Source organism: Phocoena phocoena, chromosome 5 (assembly GCF_963924675.1).
Source record: "Phocoena phocoena chromosome 5, mPhoPho1.1, whole genome shotgun sequence".
Taxonomy (NCBI): Eukaryota; Metazoa; Chordata; class Mammalia; order Artiodactyla; family Phocoenidae; genus Phocoena; species Phocoena phocoena.
This window is the reverse complement of record NC_089223.1, coordinates 16,657,247-16,676,674: the sequence shown is the minus strand read 5'-3', so window position 1 is coordinate 16,676,674 and position 19,428 is coordinate 16,657,247. Positions and strand designations below refer to the sequence as shown.

The 19,428-nt window shown below is 35.7% G+C and overlaps 1 protein-coding gene across 1 annotated transcript in view; it reads right to left on the bottom strand.

Annotated features, from left to right (window-relative positions):
* Positions 1–19,428, bottom strand: part of RAP1GDS1 (Rap1 GTPase-GDP dissociation stimulator 1) — a 157,864-nt gene that overhangs the window by 12,331 nt on the left and 126,105 nt on the right. Inside the window, exons 7-12 of the mRNA XM_065877115.1 lie at positions 12,177–12,320; positions 11,255–11,386; positions 9,927–10,061; positions 8,430–8,555; positions 7,520–7,659; positions 1,524–1,650 (exon numbers count right to left, since the gene is read on the bottom strand). Of these exons, the coding sequence (XP_065733187.1) occupies positions 1,524–1,650; positions 7,520–7,659; positions 8,430–8,555; positions 9,927–10,061; positions 11,255–11,386; positions 12,177–12,320 (804 nt within the window). The remainder of the gene's footprint in view (positions 1–1,523; positions 1,651–7,519; positions 7,660–8,429; positions 8,556–9,926; positions 10,062–11,254; positions 11,387–12,176; positions 12,321–19,428) is intronic.

Genomic DNA, 19,428 nt, shown 5'->3' with positions numbered 1-19,428 from the left:
TTGGAAAAATATGGTTTTCAAAGTGTATTTTATATTAAAAAGGTAGTATGACCTCATTTTTAAATCTTAGGCTCAAGGAGCCTAGGAAACACTAGGTGACAACAACCAACAACAAATATGATTATGTTTTGTCATTTTACATAGTTCTGTGGTAAGGTAAACAGACTCAGGCAAATGCTCAGCTATCAGGAAGCAGACAAAATTAAAGCCTATTTAGAAGATACTAGTTATGAAGGGCACAAGACCAGATTCAGCCCAGGATAGGAAGTCAAGGATATTCTGAAATTGCTCTATCACTTCAAGCCATTTTTAAAAATCAAGCCATGAACGCCATTTGGTATTCAATGTCCTCACCAACTCTCACCTCTTCATCATAACTTCCCCTCTTAAAGGTGTCTGGACCTCTGGACAGACTAACATAATCTACCCAAACCATGGAGGAAATCACAGCATCTTTAACCTAAGTTAGTGACCAAAGCCACATATATTTTCTGGATGTTTTCTTTCTTTAGAATTCAAGAAAATTTTACATCCTACTTATACCTGATTTTTTTTAAATTATAAATTGTTTTAATTGTCCCCTTAAGAGGACAAAAATTCAAATCTCTCATACCTGAAATCTGAGTAAATCTGACACTGAAGGAGATATACCATGTTTATCTTTTGGCTTCTCCTTCCTGGGATAAGGGTTGGTGGGTCCACTTGCCCCAGTGTGAGAATTATGGGCAATAATCATCACTGGGAACTGAGGTGATCAGTTAACAGTATTTACCCGAATGGTTTTGAACCGAACAGGACGTGCCTACCAAGTCTATAGTCCTCCCTTATGTAAGGCAACCTCAGGCCTTACCACAGGCCATGTGACTTTGATTGTCCCCAGCTGACTATGTATCAGAGTTTGGTTCCAGAGACAAAGTTGCTACCCATAAACTAGATGCTAGCTTCTCCTGAAGAATTCTGAGTAACAGGAATGCTACTGCTAGAGAGAGACTACCTGAATCATTTAGACTCTGCTTTGGGGGAATCCTGAATGTAAATACACAGAAGAGTGACATAAAAGGTGAGAATTTAGAATGAAGGCAATGCTGTAAAGCAACAGAAACCATGGTGATAGACAGGAGGAGGTTAGTAAGAGAGAATCAGTAGTAGAGATGGAAGGGAAGGTCTGGATGTCTGGAAGAGTAGCAAACCCTGAACTTGTATTTTTTGTTTCACTTCTCCATGAGGTCTGCTGAAAATGTTTTCTGTATTCCCTAAGTGCCTAAACTTTGAGGTATCATTTAAGAGTCAAACTAACCTTAAAGCATTACCCTAAAAATGTTACCAAAAGAACAACCAAAAAGTACAGCTATGGTGACAATCTATAGAATATGATTTTCCATATACTCAGATCCGGACGGGTACCGAAACACACTGGCAAAATGCTTCTAGTCAAGGTCCTGTCTGACTTCTATTCCACTCCTGTGCTTCCTTTCATCCAAGATAAAAATAGGAGAAAATAAGTTTGTCACTGGGGTACTTACCCAATTCTAAAGCTGCTATTAGTGCCAAAGCAACAAGGGCTTCATTCTGCATTATTACATGTTCACTAGTTGCCATGGTAACTAGATGCTTGATGCCACCACTTTGTACAATGGTTTTAATTACATCCTACAATAAATTAATATCACAGAATTATAAACTTTACTTTTAAACATAAAAAAACTGCGTTACCATCAGTCAATTTACTGTTGAGTGGTTTTCTGACAGTGTCCCTATGAATCATTACATTTAACCATAATTTCTTCTTCTTCACAGAAGAGAAGGAAAAAGCTTTTACCTTTAAATAAATTCATCAAAAGATGACAACTTAAATTACCTAAGCAAAAAAGACCACTGCAGTTCATATGAAGGAACAGAGAGTCCCAGAAGCTAACAAAGTCAAAGAAATAAAAGTGCCATTGCCCCAAATGAAGACTTACCACGAGATCAACAAAAGAGAATAAATCTTGGAATAATAATAATGAAAAAAGTTCTTCCTTTCAAATTTTTATTATAACACCAGGTAGTTTTTTCAGATGCATCAGGTGAAGCTTTTTACGTATGTATGTGTGCATGTATACATGTATGTATGCAGCCTTTTAAAACCTTTGTTGGGTCTAACAAAACTAGATTACATACAAAAGGACTTGAGCAGAACTTAAATCAAAATTCTGTCTCCCTCATTTCTCATGGTGCCTACAGCTCTGTCCTCTCCAGCAGCAGAGAGGCAGTGGGCTCCAGACTCAATAAATCCCACTGACTTTGAGCAAACTACTGACTCTCTCTGCATCTCAGAGACTTCACCTATAACACTGAGACAATGTAAGTGTATATCTCATAGGTTTTTGTTATAATTACAAAGTTATTACATGAAGAGCACACATAAAAGTATACAGCAAAGGCTAGATAGAAAGAAATGGGTACATTTATTTCTAGTACTCATTTTTGTCTTCATCTCACTTAGGGTTTTGTTGGATTAAATATGATTTAGTAGAAAGCCTCAATTATAAAATATTTAAAAAGTAATTTTACTACTTTTCACTATTTTTAGTAATTTGAAGTAAGCACTGAATATTTTAAGCAGCCTGTCCAAGTTAGCTTCAATGGTACAAAACTGTAATTAGAAATATTTTCAAATTAATTTGCTAAAATATTGGAAAAAGGGTTTATGCTTCTACCTTATGTAAATTTTTAAGAAAACTATTTATAGACAGTATCTTTGCTTTGAGTCCAAACTTGTTTAGTGAGCAAACATTCTAAATCAATAGAGTCTAAGTTCTGAGTTTTTACAGCAGTTGTGTTCTAGCATTCAATGTCTTTTCGCATCAACTTTTTTAGAAAGTGAGAAACTATCTTTTAAAGCCTTTTCTAATGAAAAGAAAGCCTCCCAATATAGTCAGCCCTCCGTTCTGCATCCATGGATTCAACCAACTATATATTGAAAATATTGGGGGAAAAATTTTTCATAAAGTTTCAAAAAGCAGAACTTGAATTTGCTGTGCGTTGGCAACTATTTAGTAGTTACACTGTATTTCCAACTATCTGCTAGCATTTACCTCATATTAGGTATTATAAGTTATTTAGAGATGATTTAAAGTCTAAGGGGGATGTGTGTAGGTTAGATGGAAATACTATGCCATTTTTATATAAGGGACTTGAGCATCCACAGATTCTGGTACCTGAGAGGGTACCCAATCCCCCTCAGATACCAAGGGACGAGGATGACTATATACTGCTTTATACTGCTTACTCAGAGGCAGTTTATTTGAAACTGATACAGAATTCTTAAAATTAGTAAAGAATTTTATAAATATCACAAAGGAGCTTGTTGAGTAAAAAAGATCAAAAGAGATTCACAAGATACATATGCAGTCACCTAGGAAGGTTCCTGGGCTGTCATTTCATCCTCTCTTTTGTGATTCACCCTCAAAAGCCCACTGTAGTAGAAAGAAGGGAAAGGAATGAATGAATGAAGAAAATTTGCACACCAGAAATATCAAAAATCACCACCCCGCACCCTGACCCCTTAAATCAAAGCATAGCTTCTTTTCCATCTCACTTTTCTGGAACGAATATCTGAGTACTGTCCTTTAAAGTGCCTGCCCTCTCTCCTCCTACTTTAATAAATGCTTACTGAGTAGCTACTCTACAGAATCACTTTGCCCTATAGAATGGGGGATAAAAGATAAATGAAGCATTGTACTTGTGTCATATGACAAAAGAGGATTATTACTATTGACAGCTACCCTATATGGAGAAACACCTATACACTGAACAACACTTATACACTGGGTAACTTACAGATAGTAGCTCATTTTTATCCTCACAGAAAATCCCACTAGCTAGATATTATCTCCAGTTTATAGATGAAGAGACGGAAGCTTAGATTAAGTTATGGAATTTGCCCCAAATCAGACAGGGATTAAATGGTAAAAAGCCAAGATTCAATCCAGGCAGTTTGACTGCTAGGTCTTGTTTCTAACCATTTGTGGTCTATGGAAAAGCATACACACTGAATTCATCATAATGCCAAGCAGAGGGAGTCATTTAATGTGATCTGAAGGGGCTCTATGAATGTATTGTCAAGTTATATTTTTAACTTCAAGATTAAAAAAAAAAAAGAATATTAGCACCACTCCATAGAGCAAGAAGGTTCATCTGGAGAATTAAAAATAATTTTAACCAATACACTTCTAAAATTAATCCAGAGATTATTTTAACCTCTCTGAAACCATTTCATTTATAATAAGTAAACTGTAGATATAATGAGACGTTTTCTCTGGGTAATCCTTCTAAACCTTAGATATCTCTGGAGCGTCTTTAAGAATTTTGGAAATATTTTATAATGCTTTACAAAGTTTAAAACAATATTTTACTTCGTAATCCTATTTTTCAAGGAGTTTTCTTATGGAAAGCTAAATGTTGGTACATATATAACTAAGGCAAATTATCTATGTTAACAGTCTCACATATTTAGCATTTATGGTCAGTTTGCTCTTAACTGTTGAGATAAATCCAGCTAAAGACTGCTGAAGATTGTATAACAATGTTGTTACAATGGAATGGTTTGAGACAGGCTTGAATTTGAGATAATCGATTTATAAGATTGTAGGCCGGTGTAGCTACTGAATCACCTACCAAAATTTTTCTTTTTTAATATTGTATCATCAAAGCTCTCAGTATAGGTTTAAGTAAATGTTGGATAAATAAGCAAATGACTAAGTACATTTGTTTAAACAAGTTTTTAGCTTGATACTGATGAAGAATGTTTTACTCTTACAGGTTAAAGAAAACTGCCTACTTTGATAAAAGGGAATTTTAATTTTCCTATTGTAGAGGCAAACTATATTTCTTTCTCTGTTTTTGATATCTGCAGTCAGAAGGTCCAGCTAGTTGGTTAGGAGTCGTAGCCTAGGGCACTCTTTAGAGGGAAGATGTAATTTTACCTATTGGCATGAGCACAAGGATACACCATATATGGCTGAAAGGCCTAAGCCAGCATGAAACCCCATGCATCAGTGCGAACTTTTGGAGGACTGGACTCTAAGGTAGAATTCAGGGTGACTTTAAAAGGAGTAGAATATTCAAAGTTTAAGAATAACATAAGGACAGAGCTGTGATTCACAACAGTTGGTTAAGCATATACAGGAATGTAACAAATTTGTACCTAGTGTTTAATTATTTTAAAAACTTACTCCAGAGCAGCATTTTCCAAAGTATGTCCAGTGGAATGTTAATAGATGCCTCTTGCAAAAAAGACCCACAGTTAAATAGCTAAAGTTAAGGAAGTTTCTTTAGAGCTTCTACAGAATTCTAAAGGCAAGTAAAGGGAATGCACTATTATCCTAATTACTCTGACCATGAAACCCTTTTTCTTGGAACATTTCTTGGGGTTATTATTCGATAGAACATATTTTGAGAAATGCTGTTCAAACAGAATCATCTATTCCTTTAATGTTTGTTAAATTTAAAAATAATTTAAATTCTAATCCAGAGCTCAAATAACACACCTTGTATTCTAATCATTAACATCTATGAATCAAGGTTCCTACTGCCTCTTAGTAGCAGTATAATCTCAAATGTACGAAACATATGTAAAGGAAAAAGTAGCCTATCTGGTACTGAATTGTAAAAAAGTTATGATGTAACTATAAAGTTACAATCCCATATCATTTCAAATTGTTTTTTATTACACACACACACACACACACACACACACACACACATATCTAGAAAGGTACCATCCCGTATTTCTCATAAGTCTTTTCAAAGAACCTACATGGTGATGGATGCTTAATGGGTATTTTATTTGAAAACTTCTGGGGGGAGGGAGTATGGTATTAGATAAGGGAAAGGGAATCTGTGATAATGAAACCCACAGAAAAGCCTCAAAACCCTCAGATCTCAATATTACAGCATCTGAATAGCTCTGGTTCTAAGATTTGGTTATTTAAGATGATGGAATGTATCTTCCTGTGGACACATTTTTGTATCCGCTAATGGTTTGGTTATACAATTCTGTTAGTTGTTAGTGAACTTAAGGTATATTATGGATTAATCAAGTCTTCGTTGGCCTAACCACCACAAGTAACAGGAATTTATCTGAGAGTTCCAAATTCAGATGCCAAAACATGGCTCTGTTTGTTGCAATCTAGTTAACAGAATTATGGTTTGCCTAAATGAAACCACTGGTAAGAATTCTCCTAGAATGGAGCAAAGAATTAGGTAAAGACTCTGAAAAGGATAGAAGAGTGATTTGGCAGTAAGCAAGTTAGGGAATGTCAGTTCTTCCCATAGTCTCTATTTTCAGGAAGGGCATGATTACCCCACCTGGTGCTAAGCCCCAAACTTGGAATGCTCTCTAAAACCTCCTTCTCCTTGGACCCCACTTTTGAATTCTGTCAATTCTGCCACTCATATCTTTCTCAAATCCTTCTTTTCCATCCTCACTGCTTCTATTAGGTTGAACCACACGACACTTGTTTCTTTGTGTCAAAATGGTTGAATACCAGCAACTTCAAATTGCTTAACCCAAAACCTTAATTCAGGCCTTTACCATCTCGCACGTATATTTTTGAAAAACTATGCTTTCCTTGCCCTTAGTAAGCCCTAGAGTCGTCTTTCTAATGAAAACCAAATAATGGCACCCTGGTGCTTAAAATCCTTTGGGAGCTTCCTAATTCTCTATAGGATAAATTCATACGCCTTAAGCTGGCACGTAATTCATCTTGATCCCCTCTTCTCTTCCTCTCTGGTCACTGTCTTTACACACTCTGCTCCAGCAATACTGCTTTACTTGCAGTTTTCCTCTCGGACTATGTTGCTATAGATCTCTGTGCTGCTGACACACTGTGGTCTTTGCTTGGAGGCCTTTCTATGCTTTCTCTTCCCACTCTCCTCCTGAGAGATTCCCAGTTAACATCTAAAACATGACCCCTTCTGTGATGCCCAGACAGTTGGTCTCTCTGTCTTCTAAGTTATATCTGAATTGGAGTCTGTGGCTTTAATGCTGTTTTTATATCTGCCCTCCCACTGGACCGTTAATTCTTGAAAGTCATACTGTATTTTATAATATTTACACTGTAAGTACCAAAATGTTGACTGTGAAATGAACAAGTGGGCCTGACAGAGCAGTTATGATGAAGAGGTAAAAGGACTACCACAGGAGTTCATTTTGCTATGCTTTCTTGATACTTTCCATCTTGTCAACAATCAGTGAAAATGGATGGGATTTTAGGCTGCTATAGGTGAGACAGGTAGTAGGAAGGTCCAAGTTAACAGCTGCTTTTGCTGCAGGGAAAGATGCCAAGAGGTAGCATCTGATGGGGAGGAACATTCCTGTGGCCAACCAGCTGGAACAGTTACTATGGTGAAGTCAATTCTTTATACGAAGGAGATTTACACAAGTCAAGGAATACCTTTACTTTTAAGCTTTTTCTCTTGCCATCTTCTTTTAATCTGTTTCATAAATAAATGAACGGTTTCCTCCAGGACTTACTTTTGATTTACTGTGTCGTATGAGGGCAGAGAGCAGTCTGTTTGACTCCCCCATCACACCAGCGTGATCTTTGGCTTCACACCATTCCACCAAACGCTCCACTAATTTAACATTCTTTCCCAGTTGTTCAGCAGCTTCTGCTATAGGAAAGAAGGCAAACCACAAATGAATGAATCACTGATAGGCGATCAACTGAAGTAACCGGTAAAGATGTAAGAGTGTGGAGGAAAATTACAGGTCTAAAAACAGAACACAACAATTTTATTAAAGCAAGAACTGCAAATATTCCGTATCTGATGGACTATTGAGATTTTCTATTCAGTTGTGGACTTTTATACAAAAACAAAATAAACAACTTTATACTCTTTTGGCTCAGCCTGGCAGTCTGTTAGTGCTTTGGAAAACTGTGCCGAAGAATTTTGAGCAGTACTCTAAGGAATCAGTATAGAGAAGGTTTAGAATTTAGAAATAAGCAAATAAATGTAACTCATCCCAAGGATTGGTTTTCATTATTGTTTCTATAAACAGAAAAATGATCTCCCGGTTTGCAAAACAAATTTAAAAAAATTTTGACTGTCACTGTATTGAAACTTGATAATTTTACAAGGTAAGAAAGGGTATAGAAAATGCCAAAACATAAAAACCCCTCAAGAACCACTAATAAATCAACCTAAAATCAGATTATATGTACTAATAAAGAGAAATGCAATATAATTTCCATTGAAAGTCAATTATAACAAGCATGGAAATTAATGAATGGGGGTTCCAAAACCAATCTCTTTTTGCCTTTTATTTGCTACTTATCTTTATGATTACATAATTCTGAAAGCTAAAAACAGGTCCTTTTTCCACTAGAGTCACATTAAGACTATTATACCAAAAATGCACCTTGAGAAAGCATTTCTCTTACCTTGTGCATCTATTAACATTCTTAATGTTCCCAGGAGTTTGAACTGAACTGGGGGCATTTCAGATTTAAGAAATTTCAAAACTGCCTCTGTGACGCCAGCTGATAACATCTTTGCTTTATTTATAACTAGAGAGAGAGAAAAAAAAAAAACACTGATTAAAATGATAGCATTTTTGATGATAATCATTCAATTCAATATACATTTTTTGAGTGTCTTATTATCTTAAGGCCCCATGTTATATCTGTCTACTTAAAAACAACATTGTTACTTTTCTGTTAATTTCAAGAATGGGACTGGGAATGGGAGGGCTAGGGGATAAGTATCCTATTTGTCTACAGGAGCACAACACACAAAATCACACTTACTTGCTTTTAAAATCTAATCATAAACTAATAATTTGTAAAGGAAATCTGACAATGTTGCCTTCTTATTTATGAAAAGCACAATTCCTCAACTTTAATAAATGTTTCTTTTTACCTCTGTCCTGGACCCAACTGTTAATATAGATATTATAGACATTAATAAACAATATTAATCTGCTACATGAGCCAAATTGATTTTATATAGATTGCATTTTCATATAGTTATACTATTTTACCTAATCAGAAATTTACCTTTAGAAAGTAGAATAAAAGGATAGTTTCAACTATATCCTATATTAGTTCCCGTGATAATGTGATTTCAAAAGACTTGTAATCCAAAAAGACACATTAAGGTTATTTAAAAAAATTGTACGTCTGCTCGTAGAGAAAAAGAATTCTTAAAAGTCATTCTTTAAGGGAGTCTGTTAATTGATACCATTATCTTACCTCAGCTGAAGATGCTTAAAAAATCTTAACTATACAATATGATGAAAATCTAGGAGTTCACAAAAAGTAATAGAATATTTGAATAATCTGAAAAAGGAAGATTATGCTTGTATAGTCTCAGAAAACTTCTTTAACATATGATCTCCATTTATTAGTAAGAAAAATGTAAGCAATCTGAAGACTATTTTTCTTTTCTTGGTCAGGGCAGGTCCACAAATCACATAAGTATCTTCCCCAAACGACAGATCTTTATCTCTTACACAGTTGGCTCCCATTCTTTTTTTTTTTTTAATTAATTTTTATTGGAGTATAGTTGATTTAAAATGTTGTGTTAGTTTCCGCTTACAGAGAAGTGAATCAGTTGTACATATACATATATCTACTCTCTTTTAGATTCTTTGCCCATAGAGGTCAGTACAGAATATTGAGTAGAGTTCCCTGTGCTGTACAGTAGGCACTATTGCTTTCTGAGCTATTGACCTTGGCTTTGATGTTGTTTCAGAGCAGTTTCTATGACTGAAACCACGAATTTCATTTAAATAATAGATAAAAATATTGGACTGCACTGAGAACGAGATAAAAGCATTTGAGCTAATAAAGAGGCTACTGATACAACTGTCTCAAAGCACCCCATCTCATAGATGACTTTTAGAATAAATCTCATTGGCTCCCATTCTTAAGTCTTACCTGGAATGGCTAGGTTTCTGAGGGCACTTAGTGCCGCATGCTGCACAGTTACGTTTCCATCTTCTACATGTCTGTCCAGTAAATCCATAAGTTTTTCTACAATTCCATTGTCTACCATATGGATACAATTTCCATCTAAATAACAACAAAAAACATTTTTTCCCTCTTTACAAATATCTATAAATATTTTGTAAAACTGATGCCTGCCCATTATCTACATTAGGGAAAATGGAGCTATAGGAAAATAAAATGAATTCCATCTCCTTCTTACAACAGATTTACAGATTTTTTTGTTTACTGACTGAGAAGTCCGATTATAAGATTCTCAAAATAGATAAAATTTTTAAAACTGGCCAAAATTTAAAAAACTGGCCAAAAAAGTCTCTAGCTGAGTTCCTGATAATATCTCAGAAGATGAGTAAGTAGAAAACACATGCTTAAAATGTCCTCCAATAGTTTCCATTTATAGTGAAGTACGCCAGCGTTCTGCGAACGTTACAGTGACAGTACTCTACATTTTGTCATCATGGCTGATATTTAAATTATTTTTTAAAGACAGAATTTCTGAAACATTTATAAAGCAGAGAGAATATTATAATGAACTACTATTTACCCCCCATTTAGCTTCAATAATTATCAATATTTTGCCAGTCTTAATTTCATCATTAAGGAGTTAATGATGGTCCCCAAAAGGAAGGAAGGAAAAATGGAATAAGTCATCTATTATAACATGCTATAACAAGAGTTAATACTCAAATAAAATCAAATTAAAAACAAAAATAACTTGTATTTCCTAGACACAGTATAAGTTTCTAGAGGGAATAGCAGAAGTGTCAGCCTTCAGAAATATACATGGAGGTCTGGTGCCTCTGAAATTTTATTTAAGTAAATATTCTATCTTAAACCAGAGGATCACCCATGCTTAGATTTTATAGGCGTAACACTATAAATGAGGCACAATAATGAATACTCAGATTTTTAAATCCAAAATAAAATCACCAAGCAAAAAAGTATATCCTCCCAGATCAGATGTTTATTAGAATGGGACTCAAGTTTATTCATCTCTGAAGTACACAGTACTCAAAAGAAAGACGTCATAATCACTGTTCATGACCTTTAAACTATTAGAACTTAGTTGAATTGCATAAAATATGTAATTTGTTGGGAAAGTCAATATTAGTATTTCAGATTTCTGAAAAATTAAGGTAGTATTACACACAGATACTGCACACGCTTCTGAACTGTTTTCGGTTTAGTATACGTTATGGCAAAGCAAAATTTAAAAATACAGAAGGTCTGATTTAATAAGGATGAACTCATATGCTTACCATTTCTGGCAAAATTTGCAATTGCCAACGCTCCAGCAAGCTGTAGCTGGTGGTTATTTGATGGAATCCAAGACAGTACCCTTTGAAACACATTACCTTTTCCTCCTTCAAATAATTTCTGCATGGATTCATCTAGAGGTAAATGCAACAGGTAAGAGGAAAATACTTAGAAGTAACATATCCCTATTCTTAACTGAATACCCAATTGGGAAATCACATATTGATACTTCATAATCTATAATTCACAAAGGAAAAAGTAATGACTCTATTTCTGAAATAAATTTATAAATTTATTTATTTTTGGCTGCGTTGGGTCTTCGTTGCTGCGCGCAGGCTTTCTCTAGTTGTGGTGAGTGGGGACTACTCTTCGTTGCGGTGCACGGGCTTCTCATTGCGGTGCCTTCTTGTTGCAGAGCATGGGCTCTAGGCGCACGGGCTTCAGTAGTTGTGGCACGTGGGCTCAGTAGTTGTGGCTCACAGGCTGCAAAGCGCAGGATCAGTAGTTGTGGCTCATGGGCTTAGTTGCTCCGCGGCATGTGGGATCTTCCTGGACCAGGGCTCGAACCCGTGTCCCCTGCATTGGCAGGTGGATTCTTAACCAGTGCACCACCAGGGAAGTCCCAGTAATGACTCTTTTTCTAATAAACTTTTAGCAGAGACTGGACAAAAGGGCTTAGAATTTTTCTAGTCTAAGTCCCAAGTAGCCATCTCGCTTTTAGTCCTTTGGTGCCACAGCTGTCTCTTCTATATGACAGCTCTTTAAATACTGGAAGATGTATTTAAGGTTTCAAAACCATCACATCAACAGGATTAAATGTGACAGGAAAATGAGAAAATGCCTAATATAGTATTTATAAAAGAGACGATAAATTTTTAAATATCTGACAGTCATGTTCTTTCGTTGGCATAAATTACAACTCACCTCCAAGAAGTAATAAAACCATTAGATCTGAAGCGGTTTTGAGCTCAGCAATATCCTCCTCTTTGTCACTATCCACTTTCTGCTGAACAATCTCTAGTAGACATTCCACCAGGCCTGCTTCAACCAGCTGTAGCTTAATAGCATCTAAAGAATAATGTGAACAAAATAACCAAAATTTGAGATGAAATAGGAATTCTGGTATAAGGAATTTAATGTAAAGAATTATAAAAAACCCAAAAAAGTGCATGATTTAGATAACACACCTCTGAAGATTTGAGATTCTAAAGGGCGTATCTGACAGTGCAGCTTAAATACACGGAAGCTTTATTTCATTTCTATTTGATATGATGTCACTTTTCACAATGTCTGGCAGCAACTAAACAAATTGATTCTCAGCACTGAAGGTAAGAAATATCATTCTACTGTTACTCTAGATATTATGCTCACACTTAAAAGGCAATACTATAAAATACTGCACACTGTTTAAAATAACACACACATAACAAAGTTAAAACACATTCACTAATGGAGCTTGAATACAAAGATACTAAAAAGAGGTACTAGTAAATTTCAAAGTATATCACAGGTATGTACATTTGGATTCATATTTGTACAGATGTTATTTTTCTAGGGCAGTTAATTAATTTGTAACTTTCTGAACCTGAAACTCATGTTTTTAAAAAGCTTTTCAGGTTTTCATTAATTTGAAGCTTTCTTGGGTGATGGGTACATGGTGGTTCATTATACTATAATCTCTCTACATCTGAATAGGTTGGTTTTTTTTAAAAATACATTTATTTATTTATTTATTTTTGGCTGCGTTGGGTCTTCCTTGCTGTGTGCAGGCTTTCTGTAGCTGTGGTGAGCGGGAGCCACTCTTCGTTGTGGTGCACGGGCTTCTCATTGCGGTAGCTTCTCTTGCTGCGGAGCACGGGTTCTAGGCACGTGGGCTTCAGTAGTTGTGGCACGTGGGCTCAGTAGTTGTGGGTCATGGGCTCTAGAGCGCAGGCTCACTAGTTGTGGTGCACGGGCTTAGTTGCTCCACAGCATGTGGGATCTTCCCGGACCAGGGCTCAAACCCGTGTCCCCTGCATTGGCAGGCGGATCCTTAACCACTGCACCACCAGGGAAGCCCCTGAATAGGTTTTAAATTTTTCACAATAAAAGTTGAAAGAAACAAATAACTTTCAAGTTTTCTAATGGATAACTAACAAACTAAGGAATTTTAGAGACAGAATTTACATACCAATTATATTTTTAAAAATTATCTTCATAGCAAACTCTGTGAGCCTATCAAATCGATATTGTTTGCACCACTAATATCTTAAATATTCTTTCATTATAGAACTTACTTCGTTGAAGATTTTATATTTGCATCCGTATCTGTCTCCCCCAATATATCTCATTCATCTTTGTGTTTTAACCTAAATTGGCCTACTTAAATATTTTGGGTATATTTGATACTGCTTAAGATAAATGCTGATCAACTGACCTCAGAAATACACTTGTTACACATAAATTTTTTAAATTTTATTTTCTAGTTGGATTTTATTTTAGTCTTCAGTTTCCCTAAGCTGTATATGCACACATCTACAGCAATGGCCGTTCAAGTTTTTTATTTGGAAGAAACTTTTTTATTTGGAAAGACTGTTTTCATACTTAAGACTTGTTCTTTCAGACAATTTTAATGTGTAAAAGTTTGGCTTTTTTTATCACTAGGATCGCTGATATTCTTTAGCATATTATTTCAGAATACACAGAATATTCAACCTGTAATATTTTTTTAAAAGGTATACTTGCACTGTGCCATGCTGAAAATAGGGAGTTTCCTTGGTTACAGAATGACAGAAGTAGAAATGTGTGGCAACTAGAATTGAAAGCCACAATGAAAAAGCCTTAAAAATACAAAAAACCTTGAATTATACAAATCCCAGTTTAAATGTTGGAATCACTCTCCTTTGCATACAAGGAAAACCCAGGATGATATGCTAAGGCTAGTCCAGAAACAAGTTTTCAAAAGTATCATTCAATCCACAGCACAGTTATAAAACACAAGTGAAAATAGTGGAGGACAAAACAAATAAGAGAGAAAAACACTGTTATTTTGAAATATTGCAAGGAAGGGTACAGGTCATTCTCTGGCATAAAACTGACTGAAGGTCACAATGAAAATTTCCTATTTGGCCAAACCACCAAATGAGAGGAAAAATAAATTTCTTCCTAAAGAATAAGATCTAAGGCATTCAGAAGATTTAAAATGTGTCAGGATTAAAGTTTACAGACCTTTCCTCTCAACAGTTTAACTGTAATCACATATATATGTGGGAGGCTTAAATTGCCTTATTAAAAAGGATTAATGAGGCATTCTGCCAAAGCAGACAGCCCAGCACACATTGATCAATACCATTCTGCCCAAGGACATCTATCTTTATCACCACCGTTTGCATATATACGTACATATATGTACATACATGTATCATATATATGTACAGGTATATCTGTATAAATGTATATTTGAAAATCTTTTCTAAGTGGTGAAAAAAGCCCACAAATGCCGCAGAGTGCATAAAATATACGTTACTCTTAATCAATTATTATTACTAAGTAAATAACTGTGTAACTATCACCTAGATCAAGAAATTCATTGCCAACAACCCTGGAAGCCCCTCTGTGCTTTACTTTTTTCTATCACTTATCCCTCCCTTTCAAATCACCATGCTTTTTAAGGTAATCACATCCATACTTTTATAGTTTCACCAAATAATCATTCCTAAAAACTATAGTTAATTTTAGCTTTTTTGTAACTTCATATAAATGGAATCGTAAAATATGTATTTTTCAGTGTTGGCTTTTTCCTTTTAATATGTTTATAAGATTCATCTACACTATTGGTTATAGCTGTCTTCATTCTTTCAAAACTGTATTTTTCCATAATATGGATATACCATAATTTATTTATTCTACCGTTAATGGATATGAGTTATTTCCATTTATTATTATAAATAATGCTGTTATGAACATTCTTGTAATGGCTCCTGGTGCACACGTACCCATTTCTGGGTATACACCTAACAGCGGAATTGTTGGCTCACAGGGAAGGCATATCTCCAACTCAGTAGATACTGTTCTCCAAATTGTACCAATTTACACTCCCATCAGCACTTAATGAATTTCCACTGTTCCACACCTTCATCGACACTTGGTATTATCACTTTCCGGTGAGTATACAGTGGTATTTTATTGTGGTTTTATTTTGGAGTTCCTGATTTTTAATGAGTTGAGCATATTTTCATGTGTTTATTAGCCACTTGGATTTTATCTTTTGCCTTCTTAAATCATTTGCACATTTTCCCACTGGGTTTTCTACATTTTTCTTAATGATTTGAGAGAGTTTTTCTATATACATGTGTTGTAAATAAATTCTCATCTACTGTCATGCTTTTCACTCTTAATGGTGTCCTTTGAGGAATAAAAGTTTTTCCTTTTAAAATAACAAAATTTATAAATTTTTCCTTTATAGTTACAGCTTTTTGTGACTTAAGAAAACTTTCTGTACTCCAAGGCTGTGATGATATTTTCCTATCTCATATTTTAAGATAAACTTTCTTGTTTCAACTTTTACATTCAGGTCAATAATCTATCTGAAATGAAATTTAAAAAATAGTATTGGGACTTCCCTGGTGGTGCAGTGGTAAAGAATCCACATGCCAATGCAGGGGACACAGGTTCAATCCTTGGTCCGGGAGGATCCCACATGCTGCTGAGCAACTAAGCCCATGCACCACAACTACTGAGCCTGCGCTCTAGAGCCCATGAGCCACAACTGAGCCTGCGCACCTAGAGTCCATGCTCCACAACAAGAGAAGCCACCACAATGAGAAGCCCGCACACCACGATGAAGAGTAGCCCCCACTCGTTACAACTAGAGAAAACCCATGCGCAGCAATGAAGACCCAACGCAGCCAAAAATAAATTAAAATTTTTAAAAATTTAAAGAATATGGGCTTCCCTGGTGGCGCAGTGGTTGAGAGTCCGCCTGCCGACGCAGGGGACGTGGGTTCGTGCCCTGGTCCGGGAACATCCCACGTGCCGCGGAGCGGCTGGGCCCGTGAGCCATGGCCGCTGGGCCTGCGCGTCCGGAGCCTGTGCTCCGCAACGGGAGAGGCCACAGCAGTGAGAGGCCCGCGTACTGCAAAAAAAAAAAAAAAAATTTAAAGAATAAAAATAGTATTAAGTGGGATTGTATGAGTGTCTCCAACGGTTGTTTTTTCCATTCCCAGCACTGTTTATTAAAAAGATTGTCCTTTCAATATAGTTTTGCTATTTTTCTTAGTAAAATAAACATCTACTAATGCATTCATTTGTTTCTGGGCTATCCTGTTCCACTGGTCTTCTTGTCCATCTTTGAACCAATACCACATTGTCTTTTAAATACTACAGTTTTATCAGAATGAAGTTTTATTATTGTTATGCAATAAAATCAGTTCTGCTACCTTAGTCTCTTTCACAGTATCTTGGCTACTCTTGGTCTTTGGGATTTTGATGAGAACTGCCATAAGTCTTCACATCAATATGGTGAGATATAAGACCATTACAAAATCGAGGTTTCCAATCTATGGAAGTGATATAGCTTTGCACTTATTTAGATTTTAATTTCTCTTGATGACTTTCTACAGTTTCCTTACACATCTTTTATTTATTTATTTTTTTCAAATTTCATTTGATGGTATTTCCAAGATGACATTAAAAAGTAACAATTCTAACCATTTATTGCTTAAACAGGAAAAGTTTTTTTAAAAAGAATAACACCAAAATGGGCTTCCCTGGTGGCACAGTGGTTGAGAGTCTGCCTACCAATGCAGGGGACACAGGTTCGTGCCCCGGTCCGGGAAGATCTCACATGCCATGGAGCGGATAGGCCCGTGAGCCATGGCCGCTAGGTCTGCGCGTCCGGAGCCTGTGCTCCGCAACGGGAGAGGCCACATCAGTGAGAGACCCGCGTACCGCAAAAAAAAAAAAAAGAATAACACCAAAACTGTATCTGTTAAAAGACTGTCATTGTCTCATACAGTCCCACCCTCTTCTTGAAATTGCAACACAACCTCTAGATTTCACAAAAAGAGAAATCCAAAATGTGGTATCTTCATAAAGAAATGGCACACAGATCTATGTGTTTTACCCAATGGCTTCAATAATTTCTTTGTCTGGGTCAGTATTGGTTTCTGCAGAATTGGAATGCTGTCTGGGATAATGACTATGGGTCATCTCTCCATTTGTAAGTTCAATCAAATGAAACACTTGCTTTTCGAACAACTAGCAAAGAAGAAATGAACAATGAAATCCAGTGTTTGCTGGATATGAGGGTTGTTGACAACTAAGAATAAATAGAATAAATAATTAAAGTGAAGTAGGCTTATATAACAGAATGTTATGCATAACTCTTAAAACATATTGTTGAGCAACAAAAGTTAAGAATACAAGGAAACTTATAGAAAAATGTCACTTGTGTAAATTATAAACAGATACATTCATGAAACTATATCAATACAATTTCACATAAGCATACACAAACACATCTATTACATGCATTAAAGTCGAATCCTCTGGTAAATGGTGTGCCTGAGGAAGACAGTGGTGGGGAAGGGCTAAGGAAGAAGGCTACAAGGAGAGAGACCTTGTTTAGATTACACATCTTTTATTAGTCCATTCTTAAGTATTCCTTTTTTTTTTTTCCACCACGCTGCACTGCTTGCAGGATCTTAGCTCCGTGACTAAGGGTCAAACCCAGGTCCCTGGCAGTGGAAGCAAGGAGTTCTAACCACTGGACCGCCAGGGAATTCCCTTAAATATTTCACTTTTTATACTATAGTAAACAGTGTATTTTTAAAAATATGTTTTCTGTTTTTGCTGGTATGTAAAAATACAATGCTTTGGTTTTTGGATGTTTTTCTTTGTCTTGCCTGGCAACCCAACCAAATTCTAATTTTAAAAATTAATCTATATTCTTTTTTTTTTTTTGCGGTACGTGGGCCTCTCACTGCTGTGGCCTCTCCCGCTGAGCAGCACAGGCTCCGGACGCGCAGGCCCAGCAACCATGGCTCACGGGCCCAGCCGCTCCGCGGCACGTGGGATCTTCCCGGAACCGGGCACGAACCCACGTCCCCTGCATCGGCAGGCGAACTCTCAACCACTGCGCCACCAGGGAAGCCCGCCTTTATTAAGTTTTAATGTGATGAATTATATTGATTGCATTTGGAATACTAAACTACTTTATATTTCTAGAATAAATCCAATTTGGTATGATGATTAGTTTTTAAATATATTATTGGATTTTGTTTGCTAAAGTTTATGGGAATTTTGGATCTATGCTCATGGTGAGACTGGCCTTTAATTTTTATTCTTGTATTGTCTTTGTTGGTATTTTATTAGCTTCACAAAATATATTGGTGAGTATATCTGCTTTTCCTATTCTGGAAAAAAATTAAGATAAGATTACTCAGCTTTTCTATTCTATATCACCCATACTTGAAAATGTATTGGCATCAAATTTTCATAACATTCTCCGAATAGCTGTAAGATCTGTAGTGAGATCTGTTTTCTTGATTTTGGTTATTTGTGCTTTCTCTCTCTTTTTTTCCTGATTAATCCTACTAGGGATTTACCAGTTTTATGATGTCTTTTCAGACTCAACATAGGCAAGTATATGCTTATATTGCATTACATATATTCTATTTTATTAATTTCAGTTCCTGTATTTCCTTCCTTCTATTGTAATTTCTTTGGGTTTCATTTATGTTTTCCCTCTCTCAATTCCTGAGATTAATACTGAGCTCACTGATGTTAGCTTTTTCCTTTTCTATTATATTCATTTAAAGTGAAAAAAAAAAAATCCCTCTAAGTATGGCTTTACCTGCAACACACAAGATTTGAGATAGTGTTCTCATTTTCATTATTAGAAAAATGTTCTAATTTTCTTCATGATTCTTCTTTGACCTCCAAGGTATCTGAAGTGTATTTCTTAATATCTAAACAAATGGGGATTTCCTAGTTATTTTTATTATTAGTTACTATTGTAATTCACTTAGATCAGAGAACATACTCTAAGATTGCAATCCTTTGATATTTTTTCCATCAGTATACATGTTTTAAATGTTTCATATGTACTTGAAAAGAAAGGGCTCTGAAGCGGGGTGCAGTGTTCCAAAATGTCCATTAAATCAATTTTCTTAATCATGTTGCCCACATTTTCTAT